Below are 15124 nucleotides of genomic sequence, written 5' to 3' on the forward strand. Positions count from 1 at the left end.
TTTTTTTAAAACAACAACAAAAATGGTTGCCCTTGTCTGTAAACTTTCACTCAATTAACAATAAAAAGTTTTTTTTTTTTAAAAAGGGCAGCACCCAAGGATAAAGCTCAGAAGATAAGGATTAGAAAAGAACGGAAATAGTAAACACAAGAAGAAACTAGTAAGAGCGCTGTTATTTTGTGGGGACAGCGATCAATATCATGAAACAAACTGTGTATGAATTGTTAAGTGGAAAACCAATTTGCTTTGGAAATTTTTACTCTAATACCAATGAAAAGTTAAAACACAAAACCAAAAAACTCTAGCCAGTCTGCAACCAATCATGGGGATGGTGCAGCATTTTGTTCTGCTGTGTATGGTGTTACTAGGAGTCAAGGACCAACTCCATGACAGCTAACAACATGTAGTTCTGTGTTTTGCTTTAATCATAAACATTTAATCAGAAATTATTCTAAACCATTGCTGACCAGCCGATTCCTATTCATCGGACAGAGTGGAATGGCTCCATAGTTTCTGAGGTCATACATCTTTCAAAAACGACTGCCTCATCTTTCTGATAGGTTTGAACTGCTGACTTTTTGTTTAGGAGCTGAATGCTTAATCCCATGTCATAAACATAGTTTGTATGTAAATACACCTTGCTTTAAAATCTTTTTAGGAAGCAGGTACTACGTAATGCATTTTGAAGATTTTGCCTCTAAATTATAGGCTAAATTCTGTGTAGCAGAACTCAGTCAAATTTTTATAAAATTCTTTCTTCCATAATAGCAACTAACATTTTAAAAGAATTTACAATGTACTAAGATTGTCAGCAGTTCGAAACTACCAGCGGTTTCGCGGGAGAAAGATGAGGCGTTCTGCTCGCGTAAAGATTTACAGCCTCGGAAACCCTGTGCAGGGTCACTATGAGTTGCAACTGACTCCACAGTACTTAACACAACAAGAAGATTGTGGTAATGTCTTTACTGTTAATTTTCTAGTAAAATTCTGTGATGTAGGTCTTATCATCTCCACTTCATAGACCTTTAAAGAAATGAATCTTATCACAACTTCATGAAGGAAGGGATCCTGTCAGCACTTTAGTCTGCCCAAATTCAAAGCTCAGGTTCTTAATCATTATGCCTGTTACCTCCCTAGTTGAACATTCTATTTTGCATTATTGTTGATTGGTGATTTACCTTGGGGATTCTTTGTGGGAGAACTTTCACCTCTGTGCCCCAATAAAGCGGCACCTTTTCCTCTATCAAACTTTTTGTTCTTCCACTTAAATTTCCTACTTTGTTCGCTCTCTCACTGGAATCTTAACTAACTCAGATTATGGTTTCTCAACAAAATCCCTTTCCCTACTACCTGGTTCCTTATAAGAACCCATGCTCTCAGGCCCTAGTTCCCATCTCCTAGTCTCTACGTTTTCTCCAGTACAAGCCCGTTCTCACAGATTCTGGTCGACTGGTAGAATCTGATATCCTCAGATTGTTTTTTTCCAACAAAGCTACAACTCTTGTACCCCTACAATATCCTTAAGCAAACTTTTGTAGAAACCCCTTATAAAGGTATCCCCTAAGGGGAAAGGCCCTTCTACCTTTCCTCTTCCCAGTCTCCAGCCAGAGTCATGTCTTTATTTCCCCTTGTTAAGTGCCGCTGATTCGGTTCCGACCCATAGCGACCCAGTATAGGGTTTCCAAGGAGTGGCTGGTGAGCTTGAACGAACGACCTTGCACTTCAAACCGACCTTGCAGCCCAGCGCATTAACCCACAGCGCCACTCTTCTTAATTCCCCCCATCATCTAGTGGACCAGCTTCAGATCCCTGGATCCCCTTTAAAAACTCACCGAACTCGCTTTGGAATTGCTTGTCCGATGGTTCCGTGCTTTACCTCTCACCTTAGTGTGTTCAGCCCTTTTGGCAAAGCGTTCCCCACCCGTCTCACACGCCCCGCCTCGCCCCGCCCCGCCAAAGCCTTTCGGCCACTCAATGCCAGTATCCCCGCCTACCTCAAGACTATTGGTCATAGTTCCTGAAAAGTCCCGCCTCTCCAGCTTCTAGCCCGCCTCCCCGCCTGGCTTCCCTTGTTTTCATTCCCCCTGTCACACGAGGCAGTGGCGAACTCGAAGTGGGAGGGGTGAGATAGAGGGAGGGAAGGGGGCGGAAAGTGAAAGGCAGAGTGCCTCTCTTTCTCCTGTCTGACTCGGATCTCGACTGCTCCGGGACGCCGTTGTATTCTGGGATCGCGGCGCCTTCCCTAAGACTCTCGGATCCGGAGGGTATACCACTCGATAGCACCTCCTGTCGTCCGTAAGGCTACTTTGCCATTCCCCGACACTCCAACTCCCCCTTACCACCCCCCCATCGCCTCCTCCTCCATCCTCCAGTTCAAAATGGCGGCGGCGGCGGCGGCAGCGGTGGCGGCGATGGCTCCTCCGGGCTCCCCAGGTTCGTGCCCCAACTTCGCCGTAGTCTGCTCCTTCTTGGAGCGCTATGGGCCGCTGCTCGACCTGCCTGAATTGCCGTTCCCGGAGCTGGAGCGGGTCCTGCAGGCGCCGCCGCCGGACGTCGGCAACGGAGAAGGTAAGCGAGGGGCCTGAACGCCCGGCGGGAAGCGGCCCTGGCGCGCTCCTTCTCTTGGCTTTTCACGGACGCTCTGGGCCTTCGCAACCGCGTCAGCCGCCTTCGCCCGACCCTTTTCTCCTTCCTGCTCCCAGGGTCCTGGTTTGAGGGGAGGCGGGGGGCCCCTAGGGCCACCCGGCCGTGCGGGGAGCGAAGGTGGGGGAGTCGCAGCTCCGTGTGGGCTGAGGTGGGGAGGGGTCATTGTGCTCGTCGGCCGCCCCTGGGACCGCTCCACCACGTCCGGGTGGTCCCCCACCCCTTTTTTCCTTTTGGTGGTGGGAGAAGGGGGGCACAGGTTCCGGCCAGCTTTGCGCTTTTCTCCTCCTTCCCTTGCTCTCTCTTCTCCTCCCACCATCCTCCCCACCATCTCGGGGGAGGCTGGGCCCATGTTCTTGGGGCGTCCCCTTTCCTCCACCTGGGTGGGCGGGAGCCAGCTAATACTGCAACTCTCCCTCCCACTGGTGGAAGCTCCCCCAAGAGAGTTTGCTCACTACCTTTTCCCCTTCCCCTCGAGGGCTGGTTTAACCCCGAAAACTCCTTCTTCCGAGTTGAGGTCAGCTCCTCCCCTAGGGAGGGGGTCCGCCTCCTTTTTCTGTTTGGGGTGAAATCGATTCAGTTTCTCCACCTTGGAGGACACAGGGTTAATTCCTCCCCCATAGCTTCCCTCCTCCCCCTCCCCATCTCCCCCAAAATGCGTAATAGAAAAGCATCTCCTCACTTTCCCAGTTCTTCCCCCCGCCCCCCCCCACCCCCCCATACCCCGGTCATCTTGGCAGCAGGGTTTAGGAGGAGAAGTCACCCTCCCATTTGCGGGGTGGGGTGGATTTTTTATATGTAGGCTGGAGGAGGGGCTCGTACATTGGGGGAAACTGTTGAAGAAGGTGCTTGTTGCTCATGTTTCTCTCTGGTGCCTCTGGTCTATTATTGGTGTTAGCAAGTGGTGCTCCTTCCACATAAGGCCACAGTGCGGGTGCAGGGCGCATGCTCTGCCAGGCCCCATTGAAACTTCCTGCTGCTGCTGGTGGTGGTTGGTTCTTTTGCTGGAGCATCTTAGCGCTGTTCCTGCTGCCTCCAGCTTTCACAGTGAGCACACACACTCACCCTCTTATTTATTCCCGATCATGTCTATCCTTTTCTGGCATCTTTTCTTTCATCAGAGAAGGGTATTTTGTTGTACTCTGAGCATTGCCTTTATTTGCAACAGCCCTTGGATGGAAAATAAAAAATTTCAAATAGATATTTTTTACTTTCTTTTTTTTTTTGTTCACCATTAGGTGGCCAAAGTGGACTGCATATTTATTGTACAAGATAGATAGCTGTTTACTTTCTAGGAAAGGCATGGTTGATCTTTTAGTGTCCATGGAAATGAAGAAGTTCCCATTAACAGTATATGTTTACATTGCTAGGGAGGACCCAAGTGTGAAAGTCTTCAAGATGTTACTAATAGAGAATATGAAATTAGGACTGCCAAAATCTCAAAATATTTAATACAGCAGATACATGACAGGTCCATATGTCTTCTTACCTTCCCAAGTCCTTTACCCTTAATATTAAAGCTAATTTTATAAGTAATACCAAGAATGGTGATTAATTACATTTTATAAAACTCCCTGCAGATTTTCTTTTAAAATTAAGCTTCCCAATATGGTCATGTCATTAGTGAGTTATAGTTGTGCTCAATTTTTAAGGAAGTATTTATTGTAAAGTGGAATGCCTTAGTAAGTTGCTTTTAGGATACCTTGGAAAATGATAGTATTGTATACCAGAGAGAAAAATGTGGGGATTTGTAGAAAAGTTTGCTGGTTAATTGTTCTTAGAATTTACATGAACTAAGTTGAAAGTCATGCATGGGCTTTCTGTATGTTATTGAATTTTGGGTGTTAGATAATATTTGCTTGCTAATTCATTCCTTTTAGTATTTTGGGAACTGTTTGATATTATTACCAGAAGGGAAAAATAAAATAGGGTCAGCTTAATACTTCATGTTACCTTTCTGCAGAGTTGAATAGTAAGTCACCAGTTAAGTAAACAGGAATTAATTTGGGCGTAACTCACTCCATTACTGTTTGTATATTTGCAAAGGGGTACTGGTACTGGTTCCTTTAATTATTAATGTTATATGGTTCAAGATGCTTGGCAAATAAGTCTCTGCTGGGAAAATGCTGTTACTGTATGGGGGAAAGATTAATAATGCTCATTCTACTTGTAATAATTGATAAAACAATTTTGATTCAGCTGACAAAATTTGGACTGAAACTTAGGAAGGAGTTGCTCTGTAAAGAAAGAGTTAAAAGCCATGTGTCTTAGTGTTGAACAATGTGATCTGTAAATTGTAGGTCAATCATTTAATCTCTACAGATCTTCATGTCCAGTAAATAGTGATAACACCCAAGGATCAAATAAAATGTTTCAAAAATCCTTTTGTAAACCAAGCATTTCCAGATGTTCTTGTATTTAAAATATTCCTAAAGATGCTCATAAATATAAAGGAACATGAGTGTTTGGAATTAAAGTGCTAACTAAATTAATATACTTTGAAAATAGGGACTTGAGCCCAAATATAATTAGCTATTAAGGGAATATTTTGAGGGACAGTCTTTGTTACAATCAAAAGAGTTTTGCTTTTTATAATTTTTGGAAAACAGTTCTTAGTGCCATCTAAAAAACCCTAGTTTGTGCAACTTTTGGTATTATTTAGTATGAGTAATTCTTAGAAGATCGCTTTTTAAATCTATCCTTCTGAGTTGTCAGTTTAATGCTTTTTACCTAGGTGTGTCAACATTTTAACATCCTTTGGAGAAATCTGTAGTTCTCTGTATTGTCCTTGTGAAAGCACTTGAAGAGCTTTTGTCATACAGATTTGTTTTAATGTTTTACTTGCTATTATGGCTTCAGGTTAGACTGCCCCCTCCCGCCCCCTCCACCAGCCAGTTACAAACTTTGATTTTATAAACTACTCATTTTGTTTTAATGTCATAAGATTATTTAAAAAAAAAATAGCTACCACTTATTGAACATTTACTATATGCAAGCATGATCACAACTATTTTCTGAGGTGGGTACTATTTTACCTATTTTGCAGGCACAAAAACTGAGTTAGTTGCCCAAGGGTCACATAGTTGTAGAATGTGATTTCTAACCCAGGTATATCTGTGTTCACAGCCACTAACTTATGTAATACCTTGCCTTAGTGCCTTGATTCCCAAACTAGGTACCAAGGTGGCCCAGGGCATTGCAGTGAATTCACAGCACCCCCTTCTGGATATTTTTAATTGTTGAGATGGTTATAATAGTATTTGACATCTGTTGGTTGCCAAATGAACTGCTATCTTGAGATAGTTAATGGTTTTGATATTAGATTATACTACACTTATGGGATTGCCAACACCCAAGACTTTCAATGGCATATTTTTATCTTTTTGAAGTTGGGTTTTTAGGGAGTTGTTGAAATAAAATGCAAATACTGCCTGGAAAGCAGTGTAACACAGAAAATGAGGATGGTAGTGTTCAGTCTGATTTCAGGTTTGTGAAGGTATGCAGTGTCCAGTAGAAACACATATCCTATAAGTAAATAATGGAGTCTTGGTATGGCGCTGTGGGTTAATGTGCTGGACTGCAAGGTCAATTTGAACTGCACCACTCATTCCTCAGAGATCCTATGGACATACTGTCAAGAGGGACCAGTCGCTGGTGAAGGATATTATGTTTGGTAAGGTGGAGGGTCAGAGAAAAACAGGAAGACCCCCAATGAGATGGATTGGCCAAGTGGCAGCATCGATGGACTCAAGCGTGGCAACAATAGAGATGTTGGCCCAGGATCGGGCAGTATTTCATTCTGCTGACAAAAGGTTGCAATGAGTTGGTACCGACTCGATGACACCAAACAACAACAACATAAGTAAATAATTGTGACTATTTAAGAATGAAGTACGGGGAGCACAGTGGCTCAGTAGACTAAGCACTGGACTGGGAGCCAACCATTCGACCTCGAGAGAAAGAGGAGGCTTTCTGATCTCGTAAGGTTTTCCCTTGGAAATCCTATACAAGGTAGCTATGAGTTAGAACCAATTCCAAGTTACCTAACAAGAATGAAGTAAAAATATTTTTACTTATTTTTTTCAATTTATGTAGATATTTTTTTTCAAATAGTTACTAACTAGATGATGAAACTGTTGTTGTTATTTATTATTAGATTAGGGCTAATGGAGTCCTGGTGCAGTGCTGTGGGTTAATGCGCCAGACTGCAAAGTCGCTTGAACTGCAAGGTTGGCGGTGCAAGCTCACCAGCTGCTCCTACTCCTATATAGGGTTGCTATGGATTGGAATCGACTCGATGACACTTAACAACAACAACATAGGGCCAATGCAAAGAAGAAAAAAAAATGAGACACACTGAAGATGCCATGAACCTAGGAAGTTTGGGAACCTCTGTTTTAGAGACTACCATAGAATTATAAGGCTACAAAGGACTGTTTTGCCCATTTTTGCCTTATTTTACAGAGAAAATAACCAAAGTGCAGAGGTTAATTTAAACTGTGTATAGCTTACCGTTAGAAGTACTGATGTGGCACTGCAGGATAAGCACTGGACTGCTAAATGTAAGGACAGCAATATAATCCTACCATCCACTTATCAGAAACCCTATACAGGGTCACTAAGAATTGGAACTGACTCAGTGACACTTAACAACAGCAATAACGTAGCTTACCATTGGTATAATTAAAATAGCCCACTTACATGCAAAAATTATTAGGCCCCCCCCCAATAGACTTTCATAGGGAGAATAAGAAAATGGTGTACATTCTGTGTCCTTCTCTCCCAACCCCCAGTCTACTTTGTTGTCTGACTGATACTGATCCTATAGGACAGAGTAGAACTGCCTCGTACAGCTTCCTAGTCTGTAATTTGTCCAGGAGTGGATTGCCAGATTGTTGCTTCGTGGAGTGACTGGTGGGTTCCTGTTGCCAGTCTTTTGGTTAGCATCCAAGCTCTTAACCATTTGGCCCACCTGGGCTTCTTCTGATCTATTTTAGCACTCCTATTCCTGGAGTAAAGGAGTTCTGGTAGCGTAGTGGTTATGAATCGGGTTGTGAACTGCAAGGTCAGCAGTTCGAAACTATCAGCTGCTCCAAGGGAGAACCATGAGGCTTTCTGCCCCTGTAAAGATTTACAGCCTCAGAAACCCTGTATAGGGTCGCTATGAGTTGGAATTGACTCCATGGCTTATAACAACAAAAACAGCATCAATTCCTGGTATAAGGAGCTCTGGTAGCATAGTAGTTATGAATCGGGCTGCTAACTTCAAGATCTGCAGTTTGAAACCACCAGCAGTTCTGTGTGAAAAATCCCGTAAAGATTTTTTTTTTTTCTGATTGTTTTAAAAATGTTTTATTGTGAATTATATGATAGTTTACATGGGAGAACATTAGCTTTACATTCGTCCTATCGTATATCATTAAATTGCCATGGTTACAATCCCCTCCATGCATCATCAAACAAACAAATAGAACACCAAGCAAGCCTGCCCCCTGGTCCTCAGCACACAGCCCCTCTCCCTCTCTAGGTCTAAAGTCCCCAGCTGCTCCATCTCTCCATGTCATCTTCTCTGCCTCCATCTCTGGCGTCGCTTTCTCTGGGTAGGGTCCCATACTCTGCTCTTCTCCCTTGATGGCCTCAGGGACCTCCACTCCTGGACTGCAAAGTCAAACACACCCCTCCTTTTGCTACAAAACGTCTACCTTTACATTTCCAACCCTCACAATCAGTCCTGATAGTAATTTTTCACTGTTGTACCACATGAGACCTATCCCCATCTCATTTCATCAGTCCCACCCAGACAGATTGGATGCTACTCAGTGGAGATTCTACCTTCCTCCATGCCCTCTGGATCTTGGCTCCCTCTTCAAAGCTTGTAAGCCAGTCACTTTTTGCTTTTGTAGCCCTCCCCATTTTGGGTAACCAGTGTCCAAGTTGCCCATCCCTGTCTATTCAGTGTGTGAAGAGAGTGGGAATGATCCTTGCTGTAAAGATTTGTTCCCCCTTTTGAGCTACTGCATCCATAGGTGTAGGTCATATTCATGAAATTGTATTAGATTACTTTTTTTCCCCCCTCTTCTTTCTTCTTCTAGTTGAGTTCTGATCATCCAGTCATTGAAGCCAGGTCAAGTGGGTATTATCTGCAAGTGTGGGTGTTCTTATGCATATGCCCTCTCTTCTTATCAGCTGTACTCTTTCTTCATTCTCTGCTCTAGTTCTTTGTGGCTATGTCACTGACTCTGGGCCCAGGAATCCCCAGGTTTTGCCAAACAGCTGACCAACCGGGTCTTGACTTGGGTTCACAGGAGTGTATTGAAGGTGGTTGGACTTAGCTTGCAGCTTCATTGCTGTTCCCTCGCTTCCTCTTATCGGTGACCAACGTGGTCACCAGTCAGAGTGCATGTCTGTTTGTGTATTCCCATTGAGTCTCAGTCTTGGAAGGGGGTTTGCCCTGAGGGGTCCCGACCGCTTGCCTTGATGTCTCTTGGGAGAGCAACTTGTTTGTTCTTGTAGTAATCATTCGGACTGCCCTTATTGTTTTGTATTTTTCATGTCAGTCTTTCTTTCAAGAAGTATCTTCTGTTCTTTTAGCCCCTCCAGGCTGGTCTGCTTGTCCTTTCCAGTGGAAACTTCCCACCTTAGAAGATTCTGGATGGGGTTCAGGATTCCACCTATGGTCTTATGTAATGCAGAGGCTACTGGGCAAGTTGTAGCTCCATTTTAGGTATGCCAATCAGTTAAAGGCAGAAAACAGACTTACAAGCTTTCTATGGTGATATTTCTGGCTATCCCTTTATCTCCCCCTCAAATGTCTATTTTATAATGGTATGCGAGGGAAACCAATTTTCAAAAGACAGCCAAGCATCTTAATATTATTTCTCCCCTTTTGCCCATTCTAACCATGCCTCAATCCCTGTATCCCAGAGCCCTGTTGTTCCAAAGTTGTACATACATCGTTATTTACCTCTGTCCCACTTAGTCCATGCACACCAGACTATTTTCCCCTCTGCCTTGTTCTTCCATTCCCTTCCCCCTTCTTGTGTATTGCCCCCCTCTCCAGCACCCAAACTATCCTGTGTCTATTCTCTACCCTGTGCACCACCTTCCCCTTCCCATAAAGATTTACATCCTCAGAAACCCTGTGCAGGGTCACTGTGAGTCAGACCGACTCCACAGTACTTAATAGTAACAATTCCTGGTGTGGAGCTGTGGATTAATGCACTGGACTGCAAAGTTGGTTGAACTGCAAGAACGGTAGTTCAAGTTCACCAGCCACTCCTTGGAAACCCTGTATACAGTTGCTGTGGGTCAGAAGCGACTCGACGGCACATAACAACAAGGTTTACTTGTTTGGTGCTGTAGGATCGCACTGAACTGTGAACCACACAGTTGGGGGTTCAAACCTACCTTGGAAACCATATACAGGGTTGCTATGAGTTGAAACCAACACGATGGTGACAACAACAGGTTAAACCATCCAGCTGCTCCTTAAGAAAAAGATGAGGCTTTCTCCTCTTGCAAAGATTTACAGCCTCAGAAACCCTATATAGAGCCGCTGTGAGTCAGAACTGACTCCACGACCCCTAACTATAACAACAATTTTATCATTAAGGAGCCCTGGTTGTGGTATGGTTAAGTGTTGGACTGTTAAACACAAGCTTGGCAGTCCAAATTCACCAGTTGCTCTGTGGGAGAAAGATGAGGCACCTGCTCCCGACTAAGGACTACAGTTTGCAGCCCTGTGCTTAATCCTATAGCACAACCAGAGTTCTCTAAGTTGTGGAATCTTGTAGTTCTTGAGTGCCTTTGATTCAGATCAGACTCACAGTGATCTTATGTAGGGTTTCCAGCCCTGTATAAAGGAGCTCTGGTAGTGTAGTGGTTACTAATCAGGTTAACTTCAGGGTCAGCAATTTGAAACTACCAGCTGTTCCGTGGGAGAAAGATGAGGCATTCTGCTCCTGTAAAGTTTTACAGCCTCGGAAACCCTGTACAGGGTCGCTATGAGTCGGAATCGACTCCACAGCATATAACCGCCACCACCAACCTTGTATAGGGTTTTCGATTAGCAGTCCAGTGCTTATTCTATAGCACCACACCAGGTAGTTTATAAACTATAAACCAAAACCAAATCCATTGACTTCAAGTTGAATCACCAGAGCTCATTCTATAAATTATAGGTTAAAATTATCCTGATAACAGTTTGTCCACACATACAGTCTGGATAAGTAAGGATATCTCAGATCCATATTACATTTTAACTTACATTATGTAGTTTTAAAAGGCATTATGTCTGTTGTTGAATGTATGAAAATTGCTTTGGCTTCTTATCTAATGAGTGTATTTCCCCCCCTCCCAAAGTTTATTTATTGAGATTTTACACACCAATTCAACAGTTTCTGCATGCACAATTTACTGAGATTGATTACATTCTTGAGTCCTGCAACCATTTTTGTTATCCTTTTCTGAGTTGTTCTTCCCTTATTAACATAAAACTTACTACCCTATAAGATTCCTATCTAGTCTTTTAAGTTGCTGCTGTATATAGTTCTTAAAAGAGTAGATGTTCAAGGCATATCTTTCTTTTTTTTACTGCCTGGTTTTAAGAAAACTTCAGGGGGTATTTTTGGTTTAAGGTTTAAAGATTATTTCAGGGATTCATCCACCCTCCGTGGCTCCAGAAAGTCTGGAGTCCATGAGAATTTGAAATTCTGCTTCGCATTTCCCCCCTTTTGATCAGGATTTTTCTTTGGAAACTTTGATTAAAATAGTCGTTAATGGTAGAGGCAACACCCAGTTCTTAGTGGCCAATGAGGCATCTGTTTTTTACCTTCCATATCTTCTTATTCCTAACTCTTTCTTCCTCTGTTGTCCTAGGTGAACAGAGTCTAAAAAAATTATTGTCCCTTGGACATTTTGTTTTTGTTGTTAAGTGCCATCCAGTCAGTTCCAACTCATTGTGACCCTATATAGGGTTTCCAAGGAGCGACTGTGAGCTTGAACCGCCAAACTTGCTGTTCAAACGGATCTTGCAGTCCAGTTCATGAACCCACAGTACTCCTTGGGCAGCTAGTCACAAGCTTTTTTAAGATCCCAGGCACCATGCAGCAAACTAGAATTAAATGAATGCGAAAGCTGGACAGTGAATAAAGAGGATCGTAGAAGAATTGATGCCTTTGAGTTGTGGTGTTTGAGGAGAATACTGAGGGTGCCATGGACTGCCAAAAGAACCAATAGATCTGTTTTGGAAGAAGTGCAGCCAGAGTGCTCCTTGGAGGCCAGGATGGCTAAGCTTCGTCTCTCCTACTTTGGACATGTAGTCCAGAGGAAACAGTCGTTGGAGAAGGATGTCATGCTGGGTAGGGTGGAGGGTCAGAGAAAAAGAGGAAGACCTCCAACGAGATGGATCGGCCAGGTGGCATCATTGATGGACTCGGGGGTGGCAGCGGTGGTGAGGTTGGCCCAGGATCGAGCATTGTTTCGTTCTGCTGTGCATGGGGTCGCTATGAGTCGATTCCGACTCGATGGCACCTGACAACAACAACAACAACAACATGTATTATTAGGTCAAGAACTGGGATGTCCCATGAAATCATAACTCTGAACCTCCAAACCAAGGAACCAAATCCCATAAGGTTGTATATAGCAGCTGTTTTTTTTCTTGTAAGTATTATTTACAACAGTGACAACATATTTTCAGTGTTGTAAATATATGTCACACACTTTTTGCCAATTAACTGTTTAAGGTGTGCAACTTATGACAATAGTGATAATCAACTGTGCAACCCTACCATTAATCAGTGTGATTTTCCCATTACCTGATGGATATATTCTTGGAAGGCACCTCTGCTTACCACTATACCACCAGCACTACACCTGGTGGATATATTCTTAATATATTGTTTTGTTGTATTTTTTACTCCAGGGTTTGCCCCATCACTAAAGGTTTCAGGTTCTTTTCATGTAAGACTTTTGCAGTAACAAATATTGCTTGATAGTGTAATCTGGGGCTCAATTTTATTTAAAAGACTAATCTGTTCTGTCAACAAACAAACATTAATTGCTTAGTGTGTGTCAGGTACTCTTTTTTTTTTTTTCAGAATCGAGGTTTAGTAGAGAAGTAAACAGGATAAAATTCAGGATCAGAAACAACTCAGGATAAAGTAGTTCTCTGGTCAGGAATGCCTCTTCTCAACCATATTGTAGGTACACCATCTGCAAAGAACAAAAAAATGAAACACAGTAAAATAAGATATGCACGTATTCTTTGCATGCAAAATAATAATAATAATTACAATAATGAAGGGAATACATTGTGTCATGTAATTGAAATGTTGAAAAGTTTCTAGCTTCAGACACAGCTAGATTCTGGGGTTTTAATAATATCTTCACGATTCTCACTCCATCCCTTGATTCTGTATTGATTTTATTTTCAATAAAGCTCTCCCCTTCAGAGTCAAGATGGTTACTAATAAGTGTATATATGCATATTATTAGTCTTTGTCATAATAGAAGATGAACTTTGTCTCTGAAGAGTTTCATAATTTGATTTTTTTTTTTAACCCAAGTTATCACTGACCTTATTTGTCTTGGTTGGTTCATCCCATCATCACTGAAGCAACCACTATGGCGAATACTTAATTACTCTGTTGTTATGTGCTGTGAAGTCGGTTCTGAGTCCGAGCGACCCTGTACAGGGTTTCTGATGCTGTAAATCTTTTTTTTTTTTTTTTTAGTTTTATTGTGAATTATGTGATAGTTTACATGGGAGAACATTAGTTTTACGTTCAACCTATTGTATATTGTTTCATTGCCATGGTTACAATCCCCTCCATGCATCACCAATCGACATCCTATAAGCCTGCTACCTACCCCCCACCCCCACTCCCACCCCCAGTCATCAGTACACAGCCCCTCTCCCTTCCTGGGTCCCGAGTCCCCAGCTGCTCCATCTCTCCGTGTAGTCATCTCAGCCTCCATCTCGGGGATCGCGGTTTCTCTGGATAGGGTTCTGCTCTCAGCTCTTCTCCCTTCATGGTTCCAGGGACCTCTGCTCCCAGCCTGCAAAGTCAGTCATTCCCCTCCTGACTCAACAGCAAGACTGCCAGTTGAATTACAATAGTCTTCATTTTTTTTCTGAGTGTGATTATTTGGATGGCAAACTCACCTCAGTATATTTGCCATTTATCACTTAACACAGATGTTAGACAACCTCTTGCTTTTAAATTTTGCTGAGTGTTAAATGTTAATTAAAAAATGTTGTTGTTAGGTACCATTGAGTCGGAACTGACTCATAACGACCCTGTGTACAGCAGAACGAAACAATGTCTGATTCTGGGCCAATCTCACTACTGTTTCCACACTTGAGTCCATCAATGCTGCCACCTGGCCAATCCATCTCGTTGGGGGTCGTCCTCTTTTTCTTTGACCCTCCATCTTACCAAACATGATATCCTTTAAAAATTGTTGTTGTTGTCAAGTGCCGTCGAGTCAATTCCGACTCATAGCGACCCTGTATAGGATTTCCAAGGAGCAGCTGGTGAGCATGAACCGCCCACCTTTCAGTTCATATGGCCTTTAAAAATAGTAAGCACCAAATGTGTTAGTACCCACTGCTGCTGAGTCGTTTCTGACTCTTGGTGACCCCGAAGGACAGAGCAGAACTGCTCTGTAGGGTTTCTAAGACTATAAATATTTACAGAAGCACACTGCTTCATTTTACTCCTGTAGAGTCAAACTTCCGACATTTCCATTTTAGCTCAGCATTTTACCCACTGTACCACCAGGGCCAAAGTTTCTGAATCAACTGGACTTTTGGTGCAATGCTCATTATCTCACCACGTCAGAGGTTGGGCAAACTAACAGGAGCTAAAAGTTAAGTTTTTTTTTAAGTCCTGGTGGGCCGCTGTAGGCTAAGCACTGGACCTGGACCTCATGGTTGTTTGAACTCTTAAGTTAGTGGCTCACCAACTGCTCCTCGGAACCTTATACAAGGTGGCTAAGGGTTGGAACTGACTCGTTGATACTTAATAACAATAACAACAACAGCAGACATTATGTTTAGGAGTTCCTGGATAATGTAAACAGTTAATATGAATGACTGCTAACCAAAAGATTGTGGAGGTTCAGGTTCACCCAGAGGTGCCTAGGAAGCAAGGCCTGGCAGTCTATTACCAGAAAATCAGCTATTACAAACTCTGCAGACAGGACATGAACAGACACTTCACCAAGGAAGAGATCTGGGCAGCCAACAAACATATGAAGAAATGCTCACGATCACTAACCATTGTTGTTGTTGTTAAGTGCCGTCGAGTCGGTTCCGACCCATAGCGACCCTGTACAGGGTTTCTGAGGGTGTAAATCTTTATGGGAGTAGAAGGCCTCCTCTTTCTCCCGCGGAGCGGCTGGTAGTTTCGAACTGCTGACCTTAAGGTTCGCAGCCCGATTCGTAACCACTACGCTACCAGAGCTCCTTATCATT

The 15124-nt window shown here is 43.1% G+C and overlaps 1 protein-coding gene across 1 annotated transcript in view; it reads left to right on the forward strand.

Moving 5' to 3' along the window:
* Nucleotides 1-2260: 2260 nt before the first annotated feature.
* RSF1 (remodeling and spacing factor 1) overlaps nt 2261-15124 on the forward strand; it is a 179625-nt gene continuing 166761 nt past the window's right edge. Inside the window, exon 1 of the mRNA XM_006864993.1 lies at nt 2261-2568. Coding sequence (XP_006865055.1) covers nt 2379-2568 — 190 coding nt within the window. The 5' untranslated portion in view covers nt 2261-2378. The remainder of the gene's footprint in view (nt 2569-15124) is intronic.

Source organism: Chrysochloris asiatica, unplaced genomic scaffold, assembly GCF_000296735.1.
Source record: "Chrysochloris asiatica unplaced genomic scaffold, ChrAsi1.0 scaffold00074, whole genome shotgun sequence".
Taxonomy (NCBI): Eukaryota; Metazoa; Chordata; class Mammalia; order Afrosoricida; family Chrysochloridae; genus Chrysochloris; species Chrysochloris asiatica.